Source organism: Balaenoptera acutorostrata, chromosome 3 (genome assembly GCF_949987535.1).
Source record: "Balaenoptera acutorostrata chromosome 3, mBalAcu1.1, whole genome shotgun sequence".
Classification (NCBI taxonomy): domain Eukaryota; kingdom Metazoa; phylum Chordata; class Mammalia; order Artiodactyla; family Balaenopteridae; genus Balaenoptera; species Balaenoptera acutorostrata.
The window spans coordinates 26,127,311-26,142,361 of NC_080066.1; the positions used below are offsets into that span (position 1 = coordinate 26,127,311).

At 43.4% G+C, this 15,051-nt stretch overlaps 1 protein-coding gene across 6 annotated transcripts in view; it reads right to left on the reverse strand.

Annotated features, from left to right (window-relative positions):
* Positions 1–1,071: 1,071 nt before the first annotated feature.
* TASOR2 (transcription activation suppressor family member 2) overlaps positions 1,072–15,051 on the reverse strand; it is a 69,357-nt gene continuing 55,377 nt past the window's right edge. For 5 of the 6 annotated variants that reach the window (XM_057544127.1, XM_007167445.2, XM_057544128.1 and 2 more), the window contains 6 exons: positions 10,246–14,070; positions 7,025–7,150; positions 6,066–6,219; positions 4,992–5,097; positions 2,760–2,941; positions 1,072–2,308 (listed from right to left, as the gene is read on the reverse strand). In XM_057544127.1, the coding sequence (XP_057400110.1) occupies positions 2,190–2,308; positions 2,760–2,941; positions 4,992–5,097; positions 6,066–6,219; positions 7,025–7,150; positions 10,246–14,070 (4,512 nt within the window). In that variant the 3' untranslated portion in view covers positions 1,072–2,189. The remainder of the gene's footprint in view (positions 2,309–2,759; positions 2,942–4,991; positions 5,098–6,065; positions 6,220–7,024; positions 7,151–10,245; positions 14,071–15,051) is intronic. The other variant, XM_057544125.1, reaches the window with a different exon arrangement.

Consider the following 15,051-nt stretch of genomic DNA (forward strand, 5'->3'; position numbering starts at 1 on the left):
ACATAGACTAAGGTAGGTGCTCTGTTAAAGGATTTAGGGTAATAACTTCGATTATCCAAGTGATTACTTTAGCTCATTTTCTCAATCTCACACTATCCATTTTTGGCCAGAGAATTTTTTGTTGAAGGGGGGCTGTCCTGCACGTTGTATGCACCTCCCTGGCGTGACAACCCCAGATCACCCCGGTTGAAAACAACTGCTTCCTCTGCATAAGATTATCTAAAATTCCAGCAGGCCTTTCCCCTCTTTTCCTGCAGTATTTCACATTGTGAACCGTTAACGCAGGTGGAGGCACAAGCTGGGTTAGTAATATGAAGAAAGCACCAGAATGTCTTCATATTCTGCATTCGGCATATTTATTGGAACAACTAACATTTCTGTGCCAGGCCAATGGGGCACAAAGGTGATGAGGGCAGAGTCTCTGCAGAAGCTCAGTCTGGAGGCGCCTGCTCCTCTGTGGCCTGGCTAAGCCTTCAGTTACAGAATGGGTGGCCTCATGGGTGCTGGAAGGCTCTTCAGGGGAGGAGCACAGCTGGCAGGTGCGCTGTAAATGTTACTTTCCTTCTCCGTAGTAGTTTCAAATTAATTCAGTGTACCAAATACAGTTATGGTCCTATTAGATTCTTATTCCTGGGGTAAAAATCAGCTCTTACCAGCAAGAGCTAGGGTAAGAATAATTAAAACTCAGTCAGTCTTCCTCCTCCTGAGAACATAACGAGGGGAAAGTTCTGTTTCGGTTCTGTAGGGGGAGTATAAAAGCAGATAAATGGCTTCTGAGGGACGTTCCTGTGCAGGCTGACATGACCCCCTGGAAGGGCCAAGCGGAGAGGCGTGAAGTGTCCTCTTGCTGGAGCCTGCTGCCCGGCACCGCACGAGGGAGGGGAAAGCACCGGGCAGGCCTGCGGGGATGAGGCTTGACAGATGGAGGCCAAAGTGAGGTAAGTAAGTGGTAGGATTCTTTTCTTTTGGAAGTTACTTAGTCTGCTAAATGGCCTAAAAAATTTAAACTGCTGTAAAACATTCTCTTACAAATTTAATATTTGCTATAAAATCATTGCAGAAGCAGTTGAATGATTTTTAGTTGTCTTTATTAAAAAAAAATGAAACCAATTAGTTGTTACAAAAACCTTTGTTCCAAATAGATACTATATGTATCTTACAAATGTTTTTTGCTTGGTTTTGAGTTTTAAAGATTGTTGTAGAAATTATTTCTAATATAAATAAATGATTATTTCTTCCTCAGAGGGTTGATTTTTGTAGTGCGCTATTTACAAAAACTGAGTAAGTGAAAATGACAGTTGATAAATTTGTACCATCTAGGAAAAAAATGTTTTATGTAGTGTAGCATGAATAACAGCAGATAAAACCATTGAAGATTTTAGTTTTTACACAGGTGGTAAAACCTTTAAAACAGACTATAACATGCATTACATGTGCATTTCTGACCTTAACGTGCAAAAACAAAGCTACTGGTTAAAATAGACTTATTTTTGCTACAATTGAGTACATTTGTAAAATTCTTATTTTTATCATTAATTTCAATTAATAGCTTTGAAGGTATTCTGCTTAAAATGAAAATAATTTAAAAAAATAATATTGAACACTGTAACCCAAAACTGATAGAAAACTACAGTGCTGCTGTGAACAAAGTCAGACATTCTGGTAACGTGTAAAACATGAAGAAAAATGATCCCCCAAGTTGTAGAACGGAGATACACAGAACAGTCTTCTCATATTTAAAAAATCCAAGGTTTTCAAAGAAACGGGAAAATACTAATTTGTTGTTGGCATCACCGATGTCTAGGTAAGCTGCAGTTAAATCACCTGGATAAATACAAAATTGATAATTCCATCTTTAAAATAAAATAACCAAGAACTATTCCATAAATAGGATGCTATCTACTGGGGAAAACGTCTACGCATGTAGGGTACATTGTCTTCCGTCCTGGCAGCAGATGGACTGCAGGTGAAAACACTCATCATTTAGAAAGTAGGTTAGTTATTTCATTAGTGATACTTGAGAAAGTCCCATTTATGCCAAACCAGCAGCACCCCTAAATAAACAAAACTTTAAATTTACAGCATGACGTATAACGTACAAAAGTTTTTGAGCAACTGGTTTCCCGCAGACACAGATGTCAGCATCTGCTGTCAGTTCCAGCTCACGTGGGAGAGAGTCACAAGTGTTCTTACCAATAGCTACTCCTGAACGGAGCTGCTACTTTCTGTATATTTTCAATAAAGTCATTTACATCTGTAACAAGGATGCCACTGTTTTCAAAGACTTCTCTGGAGACAACAGGCTTTTCTGTAAAAAGAAAAATAACTTTTGGTGAAAAAATTCATTAATATTTTTTAAAAGTAGCAAAATCCCTTTTATTGAAAAAAAAAGACTCATACACGTGAAGGGAAAAGCAAGCCTGTTTCGAGTGAGGAATGAGGTTGGAGCTCTGGGACCAGCCCCCTCCATGGGTGGTGGTGGGAGGGAGGGAGTTGAAACCAGGAGCTGAAACCACTGATGGGCATTCATTCATTCCTGGAGTACTTTTTTAAAAGCTTAGATGGTTACACTTAACAGATCTAGTACACGTTTTTTTTTTTTTTTCTATTAACAGGACAAAACCCACAATACCTGCTGCCCCAGCCTCGTGTGCGTTTATTCCTGGCCGCCAATGACTCCACTTGGAAGGACGTTTCTAGAGTGGACCCACTGGGCGTTAACTGGTTGATGAAAATTAGAACTAAGGCTATGAATTTACCTGTAAGGAAGACGGCAAACCTGGCGTGGACATGCTGAATTTGCAGGTTTAGCAGACATTTCAGGTGCTCAGCTTTTGTTGATGATCGGGAGTCACACTGGTGATAATGAAGCAGCTCAATGATATTTGCACTCTGATACGATTTCAATATTAAGTTCTTTTTATGTGCAATTGAATCCACTCTGAAAAATACACAAAAATGTTAAATTTAGGTAAGTCTAAGTTTGTGAAAGATTTTCTGTGTGTTAATTTTCAGTTGCTTTATTCCTAGACTTTTTCTGGCCTTCACTATACTTAGTCAAACTCCTTTTCCCTTCTTTATTCTTCTGTACGACAAACTTGGCTTCCCAGACGTCACCGTCCTGTCGAGTTCCCTCAAAACATTCCGAGTGTACTTACTCCTCATTCGTCAGGAGGGACAGCACATGGCCATCGAACACTGCTTCCAGCCATGTGGCTGGCAAGCCTGCCACTCATTCCCAGCGGGCCCCTCCCTGCATCCTGTCTCATACAGCAGTGCTTCCCGGGCTTTGTCTCTCCAAAACCACTCTACTTCTTTTTGGTTAGATAGTCACCAACTTCATTAAGATCATCTAACAGCTAGAATTTTCTCACCTCACTTTAAATCTTGTTTCTACCTTTTATTCTTCCTTCTAGAGGAAAATGTTCCATCCTGCAGCCCCTCCAGCACTCACACCCTCGCTCCTGCTTGCTGGAGAAAACCCAAAGCCTGCGTATTCCCATAGCTCTAGTCACACCATGAACTGCGTCACGATGATGAATTTCTTTCCAGGCTTTATCCTTCATACATGTAAATTTATATGCCTGGCATCATACTGTACATAGTTTATCACTGTGAACAGAAATTTTTTATATGCTTCTAGTTACTATTTTACACTATGTGTGGCATTATTTTGCATATTTAAAAAATTATGTATCTATTTAGTCCTGTATTTGCCTAGAGATGAATTAGAGGATGGTTTTGTAGCTACTGATAACCACGCATGGTTTTTGTTCTGTTTTGTTTTAGTTTTGGACAATTTCTCCCCGCCTCCAAGGGCAAAAGGATATGATAAGTTTTCTGAAAAGTTCTCACTGTTCGAGACTGGCCTGATTTGAAGAGATTCCAGTGACATAAGTGTCTCTGTTTACGCCAAGTCCCACGCATGCTGAATTAATTTACACCGACCGACCTTAACAGGTGTACTGTGCCACCTCAGCTTTCACCTGCTTCTGTACTTACTCCTGACGTTGAACCTTCCCTCTGAAGTGCTGTTAACTAAGCCCTGTGAGGGCCCCTTGGAGCCCCTTCCTCCCTGACAGTCTCAGCTCTCGGTTCCGCTCCCTCTTTTCCTCCTGTACGAGTTCCTCTCCTAAGTGCAAGCCTTTCCCCAACTGCTATTCTCGGCCATCTTTCGAGATCCTGTGCACATCCACGATTTCAGTTGTCTTCCTCTGGAGAAAGCAGTGCGGTCAAACAGAAGGTAACTGTCAGGTCGGAGACGAACATTCCGGGTCAAAGCCCAGCTTCCTGACTTCCTCCTTGTCTGCCTGGGTCAGGTCTGGCATCCTCTGTGCCTCAACTTCCACATCATTAAAGTGGGTTTGTACTGTCTACTTCTTATGGTGTGAACTTATTAGGACAGTCCTGTGACAGATGACCTGTCCCATCTACAGACTCCCCCAGTCCACCTCTGCGTTCCCACGCTCCCTTTCCGTCTCATTACAACCTGCAGGCCCATCTTTGATATGGAAGGGCCTCCCGCAGGCCCCAAGTCTCTTCATTTAAGGAGGTCTGCCTGTTTCTAGTCTATTAAGAGTTAAATTAAGGCTACATGCTGGTCTCAATTTTTCTGTCCTTATAACTGGAGCAACCTAATTTATGAATAAATGTCCAAAAACCCATAGGTGAATTTATTTTTTTTTACATTTTAGGATTCCTGTGTGTGTCTGACTTGGTCACTGTTGGTCTGGAGAAGGCAACTCAGACTCTGGATTATGGTCACAACACAGCTTCCTGCACTGAAAGCCTTGCTATAAAAACAAAACCAGAAAAACAGTTCACAGACCTAAACACTGCCTTCAGTGATATAGATGATTTATGTTCTTGCAAACTGACCTTGTGGCAACACTTGGATGACACTGGTCCAGAGCTCAGGGAGCCTTTCTGGGTGAACCTGGGTGTTTCCACCCTCCCCCATACCCAGGCCTTACATTCCATAAAGGTCTCACCTCACATCTTCTTTTAGCTTTTTATTTTCCCTGTAGTGAAGCAACCACTTCCATCTTCCATTTCCATTTAGTTTCTCCAGGATTTTGACAATTTCCTTCAGTTGTACTACAGAACAGAACAAGTTTGACAAGAGAAGATGTATTTTAGGATTTTTGGCTTGTCTAGTCAAAGCCCAGGGATGATTATTTGTGAGAATAAGGCCCCATGTTTGAGTGTTGACCATCACTGCCACTCCTGTAGCTGGGCAGGAAGGATGCTGTACCGCACTTTAACCCGTGGTCCCTCAACCCAGCCCCACCTTCTCACACTAGCAGGAGAGAGGAGCACTGCAGTCATTAGCAGTTAAAAGCTCTGAGTGTATATAAATCTATGGATGGAACAAAAGTGGGGTCCTGTTGCAATAGAGATAAGATAGTTCTAGGCTTCTAAATACAGAATCTACAAATATTTTCAATTCCACTTTCCATGCAACAACATTCATGCTTGTTAAGTTACGTCCTCCTCTTCGTCCTTCAATGGAGAAGTGGTATCCATATTTACTTCTAATGTGCTATCAGAGCTGGGCAGGTTTTGATTATACATGAAGTATCTGCCCTGTGCTCTAACATTCTTTGATGTCAAATTCAGTGCCCCGAGAGAAATTATTTATATATGGAGTGTTTAAGCAGATAACTGAGAAGACTTCCAGTAGCCATCTTTTAGATATCCATGATACTGACAAAATGGTAGGGGTGATGGCAACAGAAATGGAGGAAAGAGGGCTGATTCTAAACAAATATGTAGCTGACTTGATTTGGCAAAGGGAGGAATTGAATATAACAAACTCTCAAATGTGTATGAGTAGTTTAGCCACATTACTGAGAGGTTTGGTGGTGAAGGTAATCGGTTAATACAAAAGAGGTCACGAGCAAAGTGCTTATTTAGGCACAGCATATGACAGAAATTAAGCCCTCAACAGATGGTGACATATTATTTTGAGTTGATGCTAATTTCTTTTTGATGAAATAATATTTGAATCACTGGGCAAGGAGAAATTGATTTGACTAGATGAGAAAGGAAAATGAGAGACAAACCTAATGTTAAAGTTTCTAGTATTTTGTCATCTGACACCACAAAGCCTCCTGTCCGGAACAGCTCTTGGTAGGTGTAATCAAGGACGTCTTCAGGGCTGTCGACTCCGGCAAAGATGACACTGGGAAAGTGCTTCAGCTTCAGCAGAGAAGGAATCTGAAACATAAAAAGGTCCCCCGGTGAAGACGGGTTCATTGGGTCACTTTTGTCACTTCCATCCAAGGGTGTCCAAACTCAGGAACAGCTGGGAAATACCTTTAACCTTGATGACTGACTGGTAATTCTGTCTGTTAATAAGGAATTTTAACTCCATCAGCAATGCTGCAAACTCATTAAGATTAGTTAATTACAAAGTGGTCTCTCAACTCCAAAGGTGGGAGATGGAGTGAGGAGAGAACACCTGAGGTTTGGGACCTGTAATCAGGCAGGTGGCAAGCTCACCACCACCCTAGTCTCCCGCTTCACGTGGCGTCCGTGCTGTGGGTTCAGTTCCTGCCTCCTGACGCAGGACCGTATGCCCAGGCCGAGCCTCGATGTCAGAGCTTTTTGGGACAAGCAATTACTTTTATTTAACTGATAGGTAAATATGGTAACAAAGAGTTAAGAAAATTTTCACAAGTCCTTTTAAAGCAAGATTTATTACTGTTAGACATCAACAGATGCAGATTTATATTTCAGGTGAGAAAATTTTACCAGTCTCTTTTCATCGAAGTTCTCCCTTAGTTACTATGAAAATATTCTTAACTCTGAGACATAATTTGCCTTATAAATACCTTGGTAAATTACAACATTAGTATCAGTAGTACAGTATCTCAACCCCATTATCTTCCCACTTAGATTCGGTGGTATTGTGTTTTAACTTCTTCCCTAAATAAAAAGGCAGTGATGAGCCTGATAATTATAGAATGACATAAAATGCCCAGAATACATTTCTCTGTAAGAAAGTTACTTCCAAACCTACCTGATGCAAATGTGATGATATATCTTCATTTCTGATGATGACTATGAGCGTATCTTTCTCTCTGTGAAACGCTTGACAGAAATGCTGAGGTTCAATTTCTGTGTGGCCTCCTTTCCTTAGAATATGCTGAAAGATTTACAAATAGACATTTAAAAAAGGATACTTGCACAGAACTACTTTTACAGTTTACTAAAAATACAAAGACCACATCCTGTTTACTAAATTATGTTCTAATAAGGCAACATAAATGGCAGTTTACCTTATTACTAGATGAGCTTTCACATATAAAATGACTCCTGGGTATCACTGACAACTGGATTTAGAAGTTCATTTCAAAGGCAAAGCACTTTGTAATGAATCTTTCATGTTCATAAAGTATCAAAGGTGGATTCTTCTGAAACATCAGACTAATATACATACATGAATCTCACCCTCTTCAAGGGAGTTACCTTGGGGAGGTAGATATTTACTTTAAAAATGCCATCTCCAGTCAAAATGTTTCTACGACTTTTGACAATACCCATGATGCCTATGCATTACTTTGAGTATTGTTAACAAGGATGGATTCTGGAAGCTGGCAGTGGCTTGGACCCAGGCTTTGAAGAGTGGCGGGAGCCGGGTGTTACACTGTGCCTGGTTATGGGGCGCGGCTGTGTTCCACAGAGCAGTTCTGCAATAAGCCTCATTGGGAGAATAAGTTCGTGCAGTTAAAGAAATTCCTTAACCTTGTCCTCTGTGATTTTGACATTGTTTCTGTCTGAAGGATTCTGGAGGTTTATCAAAAACACTGACCATCACTTGTTATTTCCTTTCTAAAATAAGGTGTTACTTTGGTCAGTCTCCCCCCACCCCAGATCTCAGGACAACTCAAATTTTGACTTCAAGTTTTCACTCAAAATGTATGGCAATGCTAACACAACACAGTGAATCAACTATACTCCAATAAAAATTTAAAAATGAGAAAAAAAGTATGGTGATGTATTTTCAAAGACATTCCTACAGACAAGATATCTTTTACCAAAGAGCTCCTTAAAATATCTAAATATAAATCCTTATAAATCCTCACCTATTTTACTAATAAACCATTTGAATTAATACATTTTCTGATAGGTTCAACATTTTCATCAGCTCCTGTGGAATTCTGGGCCATCTTGTCACACCCTGAATCACCTTACGAGTAAACGGCCTGATAACCCATCACTGGTGAATGCTCCAGGACAGACGGATTCTCCACCATAGCTTTCTGAGCTTTTTAAAAACACTTTGCTCTTGATCACACTTTATTCTCAAATGTACTTTATACTATGTCCACTTTCTCACTTGAAGTTTAGTTTTAAAGGTGCACACAATTTGTTATTTTCTGTTGTAAATAGTGGTCACATGATAAAATATTACCATGAAATGATACATTCACTACTGAAACAAGCATGTTATCTAGAAGTGTTCCTACGATAAATAAACTATCATCGCTGTGACTGCTCCCGTATGAAAACCAGCATCACCTGTGCTCTGTAAAAGACATGAGAACTAAGATAGTGCATTGTTGCTTTTGAGATGGAAGCAAAAAGAAATCAAGTATTTTGCTCAATGTGGCGAAACAAGGACATGGCCATGGTGCTAACTCAGTCGATCCCTGACTTATTTCAGTGCAGGTCAGGGTGTGGCGTGTCAGCCAGAGAAAATCAACTTTAATTCAAGGTTAAAATAAATAATTCCCAGGTTACTTTTGGAGACTAAGCACCTTCCAAAGACTGAAGGCCACTTAATGCTTTATTTTTTCAACTAAAATCTTACCAAAATGGCACAGAAATTGCAACAAAGACAATGGGGAGGGGGGCGGGCGGAGGGCAGACCAGATATGGCAGTCATTTGTGAAGAACCTTGGACAACAAAAGGATCCTTAATTCTACAAATTTGGAAAGTAAGTATTTAAAAATCATATTAAATGATACAAAGCAGGAGCCATCAGCCGCCTCACAGGAGAACGTACTGCTGACTCCGGCGACACTGGGAAGCCTTGCGTTGAGGCCGGTTGCCTTGCTTTTCTAATCCACACTCTGTGCTGTGGTGGAGGGACCACTCTGTCAAGTGCAAACGTGCTGCTCCTCATCGTTCAGAAACACTTCTCGGTGCCCTGCAGGGACCTCAGGAGAGTCCAAGTGTCCCCGCGTGACGTCCACGTGGCCCTTTTACCCCTGATGGTGATGGCTGTGCCCCCGGGCGCCCCCCACCCTTCAGGAAGCCTCCTCAGGCCCCATGCTTTCCCCCGGGCGGCGCTGATCCTCGACCCGCAGGTGCCTGCTGACTGCGACGTCCACACTGACCGATGCAGGGCAGGGCCCGCCAGGAGGCCAGCGCGCGGTCTGGGGCCTCGCGCTCCTCTGCAGCGGCCCCGGCATCTACACACCGCGCACCCGTCATGGCGACCGTCACGCTCGTCACTCAGCCCAGACGTTGCAAACATCTGCAGGCGCTCTGTGCTCCTCAGCAGCTTGGCGCTGGCAGGGGTCTCCTGGGACACGACATCCCGGGGCAGCCACCCCGACTTAACCAAGGACTTAGCACGAGGGCTGACACGCGTGGACCTGAAACAAATCTCGTCGGGCATCGGGACCCGAACTCTTACTGGTCTACCGTCCACACCTGGTGAGAGGCCGGCATCCCCTCCTGAAGGAGAACGTCCCTGGGCCCCCGACCAGGTCTGCCACCCTCAGAACGACATCTTCGCACCTGCTCCGCCACACCTGCCACAGCTGCACAGGCATCTTTACCATGTTTCTCACGTCCCGTTAGACCGTGAGGATCAGGAGAGGCAACGTTCCCCTCACCTGTGCACGCGGGGCTCCAACACGCACACCTGAGAAGGACCCTGGATCCCCCTCACTCTCCACACTAGTGGAGGAACACAGGTAAGTTTTTTTTAAAGCTGAATTTTACCTTTGGCCTGTGTGTGTGTGTACAATTGAATATGCCTCCACTGGTACTGTTTTATGAAAAGAACTCACTGCACTAACTCTGGAAAATCATACAAATCTTCAAATATAGTACAAACGGCAGATCCCTGTGGCCAAACCTTTAGTCTGCAGGGAAAGACTGAGCTGAGAAACTGAAACACCACTTCATATCATGGCTTCTTTCTGAAGCTGAGAATCCTGTATTACTTACAAAAAACTTAGACGGCAATCAAAATAATATAAACTAAGAAACATGTGGCACTTTACCTTTGTTCTTGCAAAGAAGGACTTGTCCTCTGTCTCCACGAGGTGGAAGAGGAAGGTCCTGGTACAAGCCTCCTTCACGACCCTCTCCAGTTTGACGTGCAGACTGGTGCACAGGTCTGCGACCATGTCCTCGTAGGAGGCTGGCCGAGGGACAGAGGGGCACAGCTCTCGGGGTTCGGCTTCTCCAGGAGCAGCGTGGGGCTCTTTCTCCTGGAAGATGGCCTGGTGGCTGTTCTTCATCACCTTGTTGAATTCGGCGTATTCGTTGAGAATGAGGGAAATGTCATTCCGGGACTCTTTCAATGTACTGTTATATTTCAGTTTGTTGAGGTGGAATGAAACAGTCGAATTTCGTTCAGAGTTTGTGAGATCATTTCTATCGTGGCCACACCTCTTCTTCCAGAAGAAGGAGGAACGGTCCACACAGCTGGATGTCTGCCCTCTCACCTGCTGACCGTGGTGTCTGGGGTCTGAGTGCACAACTGTCACCATGAGGGGACTCCTGCTGCGGGAGGCAGGAGGCAGCCCCGGGGACTCGGGCACTTTTGTCGCAGGGAAAGCCCCCATGGTGCCCTGGAGAGGGGGCTCCTTAGGAAAGACGGCGGTGGAAGGGGCGGAACACGGAGCATCTCCCGTCTTCACAATTTGTTTTAGTTTATGTGCAAAACGCAGGTACTCCAGATCTAAAGTGTTCTGGGTGAGGTCGTCTGCCACCTGCCAAGTGTCCGTCCAGGAGCTGCGCAAGCCGCCCTTGGCCGTGACGCCAGGGTGCCTCCACAGGCTATGCAGGGTTCTCGTGGTGTCTCTCAGCTCTTTAGTGACAGTGAAGTTAGCGTAGGTCCTGGGGATCCCACGGAGATCTCGGATTTGGACGTAACAGGGCACACACTTATCTTCCTTCTTTAATCCCACGGGCCAGCTTCTGGGAGGAATGCCCGTCTCCAGCCCTGGAACCTGGCTCGAGTAGCCCCAGTCATCATGATCGCTATTGTTTAGGTTCAGGAAAGAGTCAAAACCATCTTTGGAAGTACGTTCTTTTTTCTCGGTGTGACTACATCGCAAAGTACAGGACTCTTCCGTATCTAATCTGGGGTTTCCACACTCACCAAAAGAGTCTTGATCCGAGTCTCCAGAAAGTGGTTCATAATGGATGTCAGAGTTCACACTGATATCCACACCTCCACCTTGGGTCACAGCGCTCCCCTCAGCCCTCAGCCCCTCATCAGCACTCTTATCTTCCACCTGCTCTTCAAAGACCCCACAAACAAGAGGGGCACAAGATTTGGGACCAAAGGAAGCAGAAGGCTCTGTATCAATAGTCTCACCGGTTGCTGCTGTGTTCTGGTAAGAATCAGCATGTAAATACACGGGGAAAAGCCCACCATTCAGCAGACCTCTTGCTGCACACGGTGACCCATCTTGCAGCATGTGAGCCGGTTTGTGTCTGCCTTCTGAAGAGGTGATGTGCAGCTGAGAGCCGACACCTCCTAGATCTATAGCTCTTTCACATAACTCAGCTCCAGTTTCATTATTCTTGAGCAGACTGGCCATTCTGACGACCGAGATATCCTGTGTTTGAAACTCCATCCCTGCATTGCTGGGTCCTGCCCTGTGGGTTAGGGTGGCCCCTCCCGAGGAGAGGGTGGGCTTGGGGAGCTCCAGGTACCCGCGGGCCTGCACAGCCTCAGCTCCGTCAACTGGGTCAAAGCGCAAGGACTTAACCAGGATGTAACAGTGTTCATCTGTTTTCAAATCACTGCTCGAGACATTTTCCTTAAGGCTCTTAGGGCTGGTCTGCTGTTTTAATGACACATTCACACCACTTGGTGTGGTTGTAGAAACAAACGTGTCGGCAAAAGACTTATTTTCAAGGATCTTCTGAGGACTAAACGGAGGCTCACTGGTCTCCACGACAAGATGACTTAGGTGGGGATTTCTGTTCTCTACATTCATTGGCTGCAGTGGATTTCTTGATGTTACCAGGTTTTCTAGAGAATCTCTGCATGTGGCAGCTGAGGCAGGCTGGTTTAACTCTGCATCATGGCGTGGCACCTTTTCTGAGAAAGAGAAACCCTCACCACACTCACTTGGGACAATTTCCTCAGTGACTTCACCAGGAAGGGTTAAAAATCTATCTTTTCTTCCTGGGTGATTTTTTAGTATTAGAGGCATTTCAGCAGAAAGCTGCATCTGTTGTATCTGAGTTAAGTTATCTTGTCCCACTGGATGGGTGGGACCAACAAAAGAATTTTCTTTTTCTGTTATGGCCAAATCTATTGACTCAACCTGGGAGGTTCTGTCACTTTTCTCACAGTGTGCATCACAGAGTTTAAAACTACTTGGAGATACAGCCCGAGCTGGCTGTACTTCTTCACCCGGTACCTGGCAGTCAGGGCTAGAAGCTGGTGACACTTCTTCAATTAAAGAACCGAAGGGGAAGTCTGAAGCAACATGAACTTCCTCCGCAACCTCAAGGGCACAGGTTTCTTTAGAAAGTATGAAAGCCACTGTCTGTAACTTATCACCTTTTCTCTCACTTTCTAGTGGTTTCATTGACGTGTGAAGAGCAGAGTTCACGTCAGGCACTTCTTCAGGCTCAATTATTTCTTCCGCTGTCTCCTGAAGCTCTAAGCAGGGTAACGGGGCCTCCTGCTGCTGCTCCATTTCACCAGCGGGTGCTTCGTCCCTGGGACTCGTGGGCGGTGATATGGTGAGAGTGAGGTCAAGGTCAGAATCCTCCTCTGATAACTCGAGGCTGACTTCCTCTCTATTCACAGATAGGCTGGTTTGTTTGGTAAATGCAGAATTAAATGATTCAAAACTCATATTTTCACTGTTTAGACCACTCTTGTCATTCTTTAGTTCTGAAGAGCCATCCGAAGCATTCCTCATTGATGGGATGCAGTCAAGTGAATCCTTTTCTTCCAAGGGGGCAGAGGCTGACGATGAGACTACTTCTTCAAGCTGGGACGGCTCTACAATCTCTTCTGAAGAGATGCTAAAGAGACTCTGAGTCGACAGAAGACATTCTTGAGAGACCTTCATTTCTTCTCTGGGTAACAAATAATTAGAACTTTTAACCAGTGATAATGCCTCTGTTACCAGGGAATTATCAGATGGTGATGGTGAGCCTGCAACAGCCTGTCCTTTCTGTAATGAACACATTTCTTTAGCAAGTGTCTCTCTACTCACTGAGGAGGCACAAAGGTACTTAGCGCCTTGTTGTCCTGACATTGCCAGAGAGGGAATGTCCCTAAGACCCTGTGTCTGTGCCTTTTCAAATGCGGACACAGGATGTCTAAGGCTTGTAGCAGGTGATACTTGTTTAATCAACTCCACATTAAAGGTTGTAGGTTTATCGGCTCTATTTACAACTTCTGTCTGTATTGGTGCATAGGCATTTTTTTCAAAAGTGAGTGTAACCGGTTCCAGATTAATCATTACATACCCCACATCATCCTTCCCTTCCAACGATGGCTGACATTCTTTGTTTATGGGGCTGCTATGCTGGATAAGGCCCTGCAAAGCACCTGTTTTTGTTTGCATTTTTGCATGAAAAACATCAACTTTGCTTTCAAGGGTGCTGTACACAGACTTTTGACAAATCATTGACGGACTGCTGATCCCATCGTAAGTCCTGGCGAACGTGGACTGTGTGACAGTATCATTATAAGAAGTCACCTGTGTGCTGTCAAGTGGCTCAAAGGTTTTATCTTCAGCAGGAATAGAAGATCCATTAGTTTGGGTGCTTCCAATGCTAGAAAGCACCAGATTAGAGGTCTCTAGTTTATCTGATGACTCTTGTTTGGCTTTCCCCCCAATTATCTGAAACGATAAAAGCAAAAGAAATAAATTAATTAAAAAAATCAAGAGCCAAATAGATCTTTTTTTCAAGCATTTACATATGTGAAGAACAGAATAGACAAAGATCAATTTTAGTTTGCTCTGTTCTTTTGAATCTTCATAGGGTAGAGATCAAGCAAATCCCTCTCTTCTTAGATAGGCTTAAAATACCCCCCAAATAGGAATTTGTTTTATCTAAATACACACACACGAGAACTCCAAAACTTTCTTAGTTGCACAGCCTTTTTTTTTTAATGGACTTTTGGGAAGAAAAGTGGCTAGACCACTGGCAATTTAAAGACTTGAAAATGCAGCCTGTTTGCTAAATAGCATCACTTAATTCAGAAATGCAGCAGTAGAGGAAAAAGTACTCAATTAATTTAAATTATTTTTTAGGAAGATTGATAATCTTTAAAGCAAAGAATAACTTATTTTAAACACCAGCTTTCAATTAGACTATAAATACACTGTCATCTGGAATGTTCCCATGAGGAAACACTAAATTATTATCTCTTGTACTCAGAATACACTGATAAGCAGCTTTCCCAAGGTATCAATCTCTATCCTGTTAAATAAAGGTCCCTTACCCCTTAGCTATCTTCTTAGCTTATAACTGGACATAATCTCTCTCTCATTATAATACCTTCCTATTCAACAAAGCAGTAGAAAACACAGTGCAGCTTGCATTAATAAACTAAACTAAAAGGACTGATTTAAACAGTACCAGAAAGGATTTAGGATAAACAGTAACAGAAATACCTCTGGACAATTTTGATAACCTCATAAAAAGGTTGTTTCTTTTATTTTTTTTTTAAAGGCTGAAGAATGGTCTTGTTCAGAATATGGTAAAGTGGATTGATAATACAGTTGACCTACACCTGTAGTTCTGGAACATTACGGTCACAGATTTCCTGCCATGTTTTGAAGCAATTGTGTTGTAAGTCAGGACCTGTGTTTCAAATC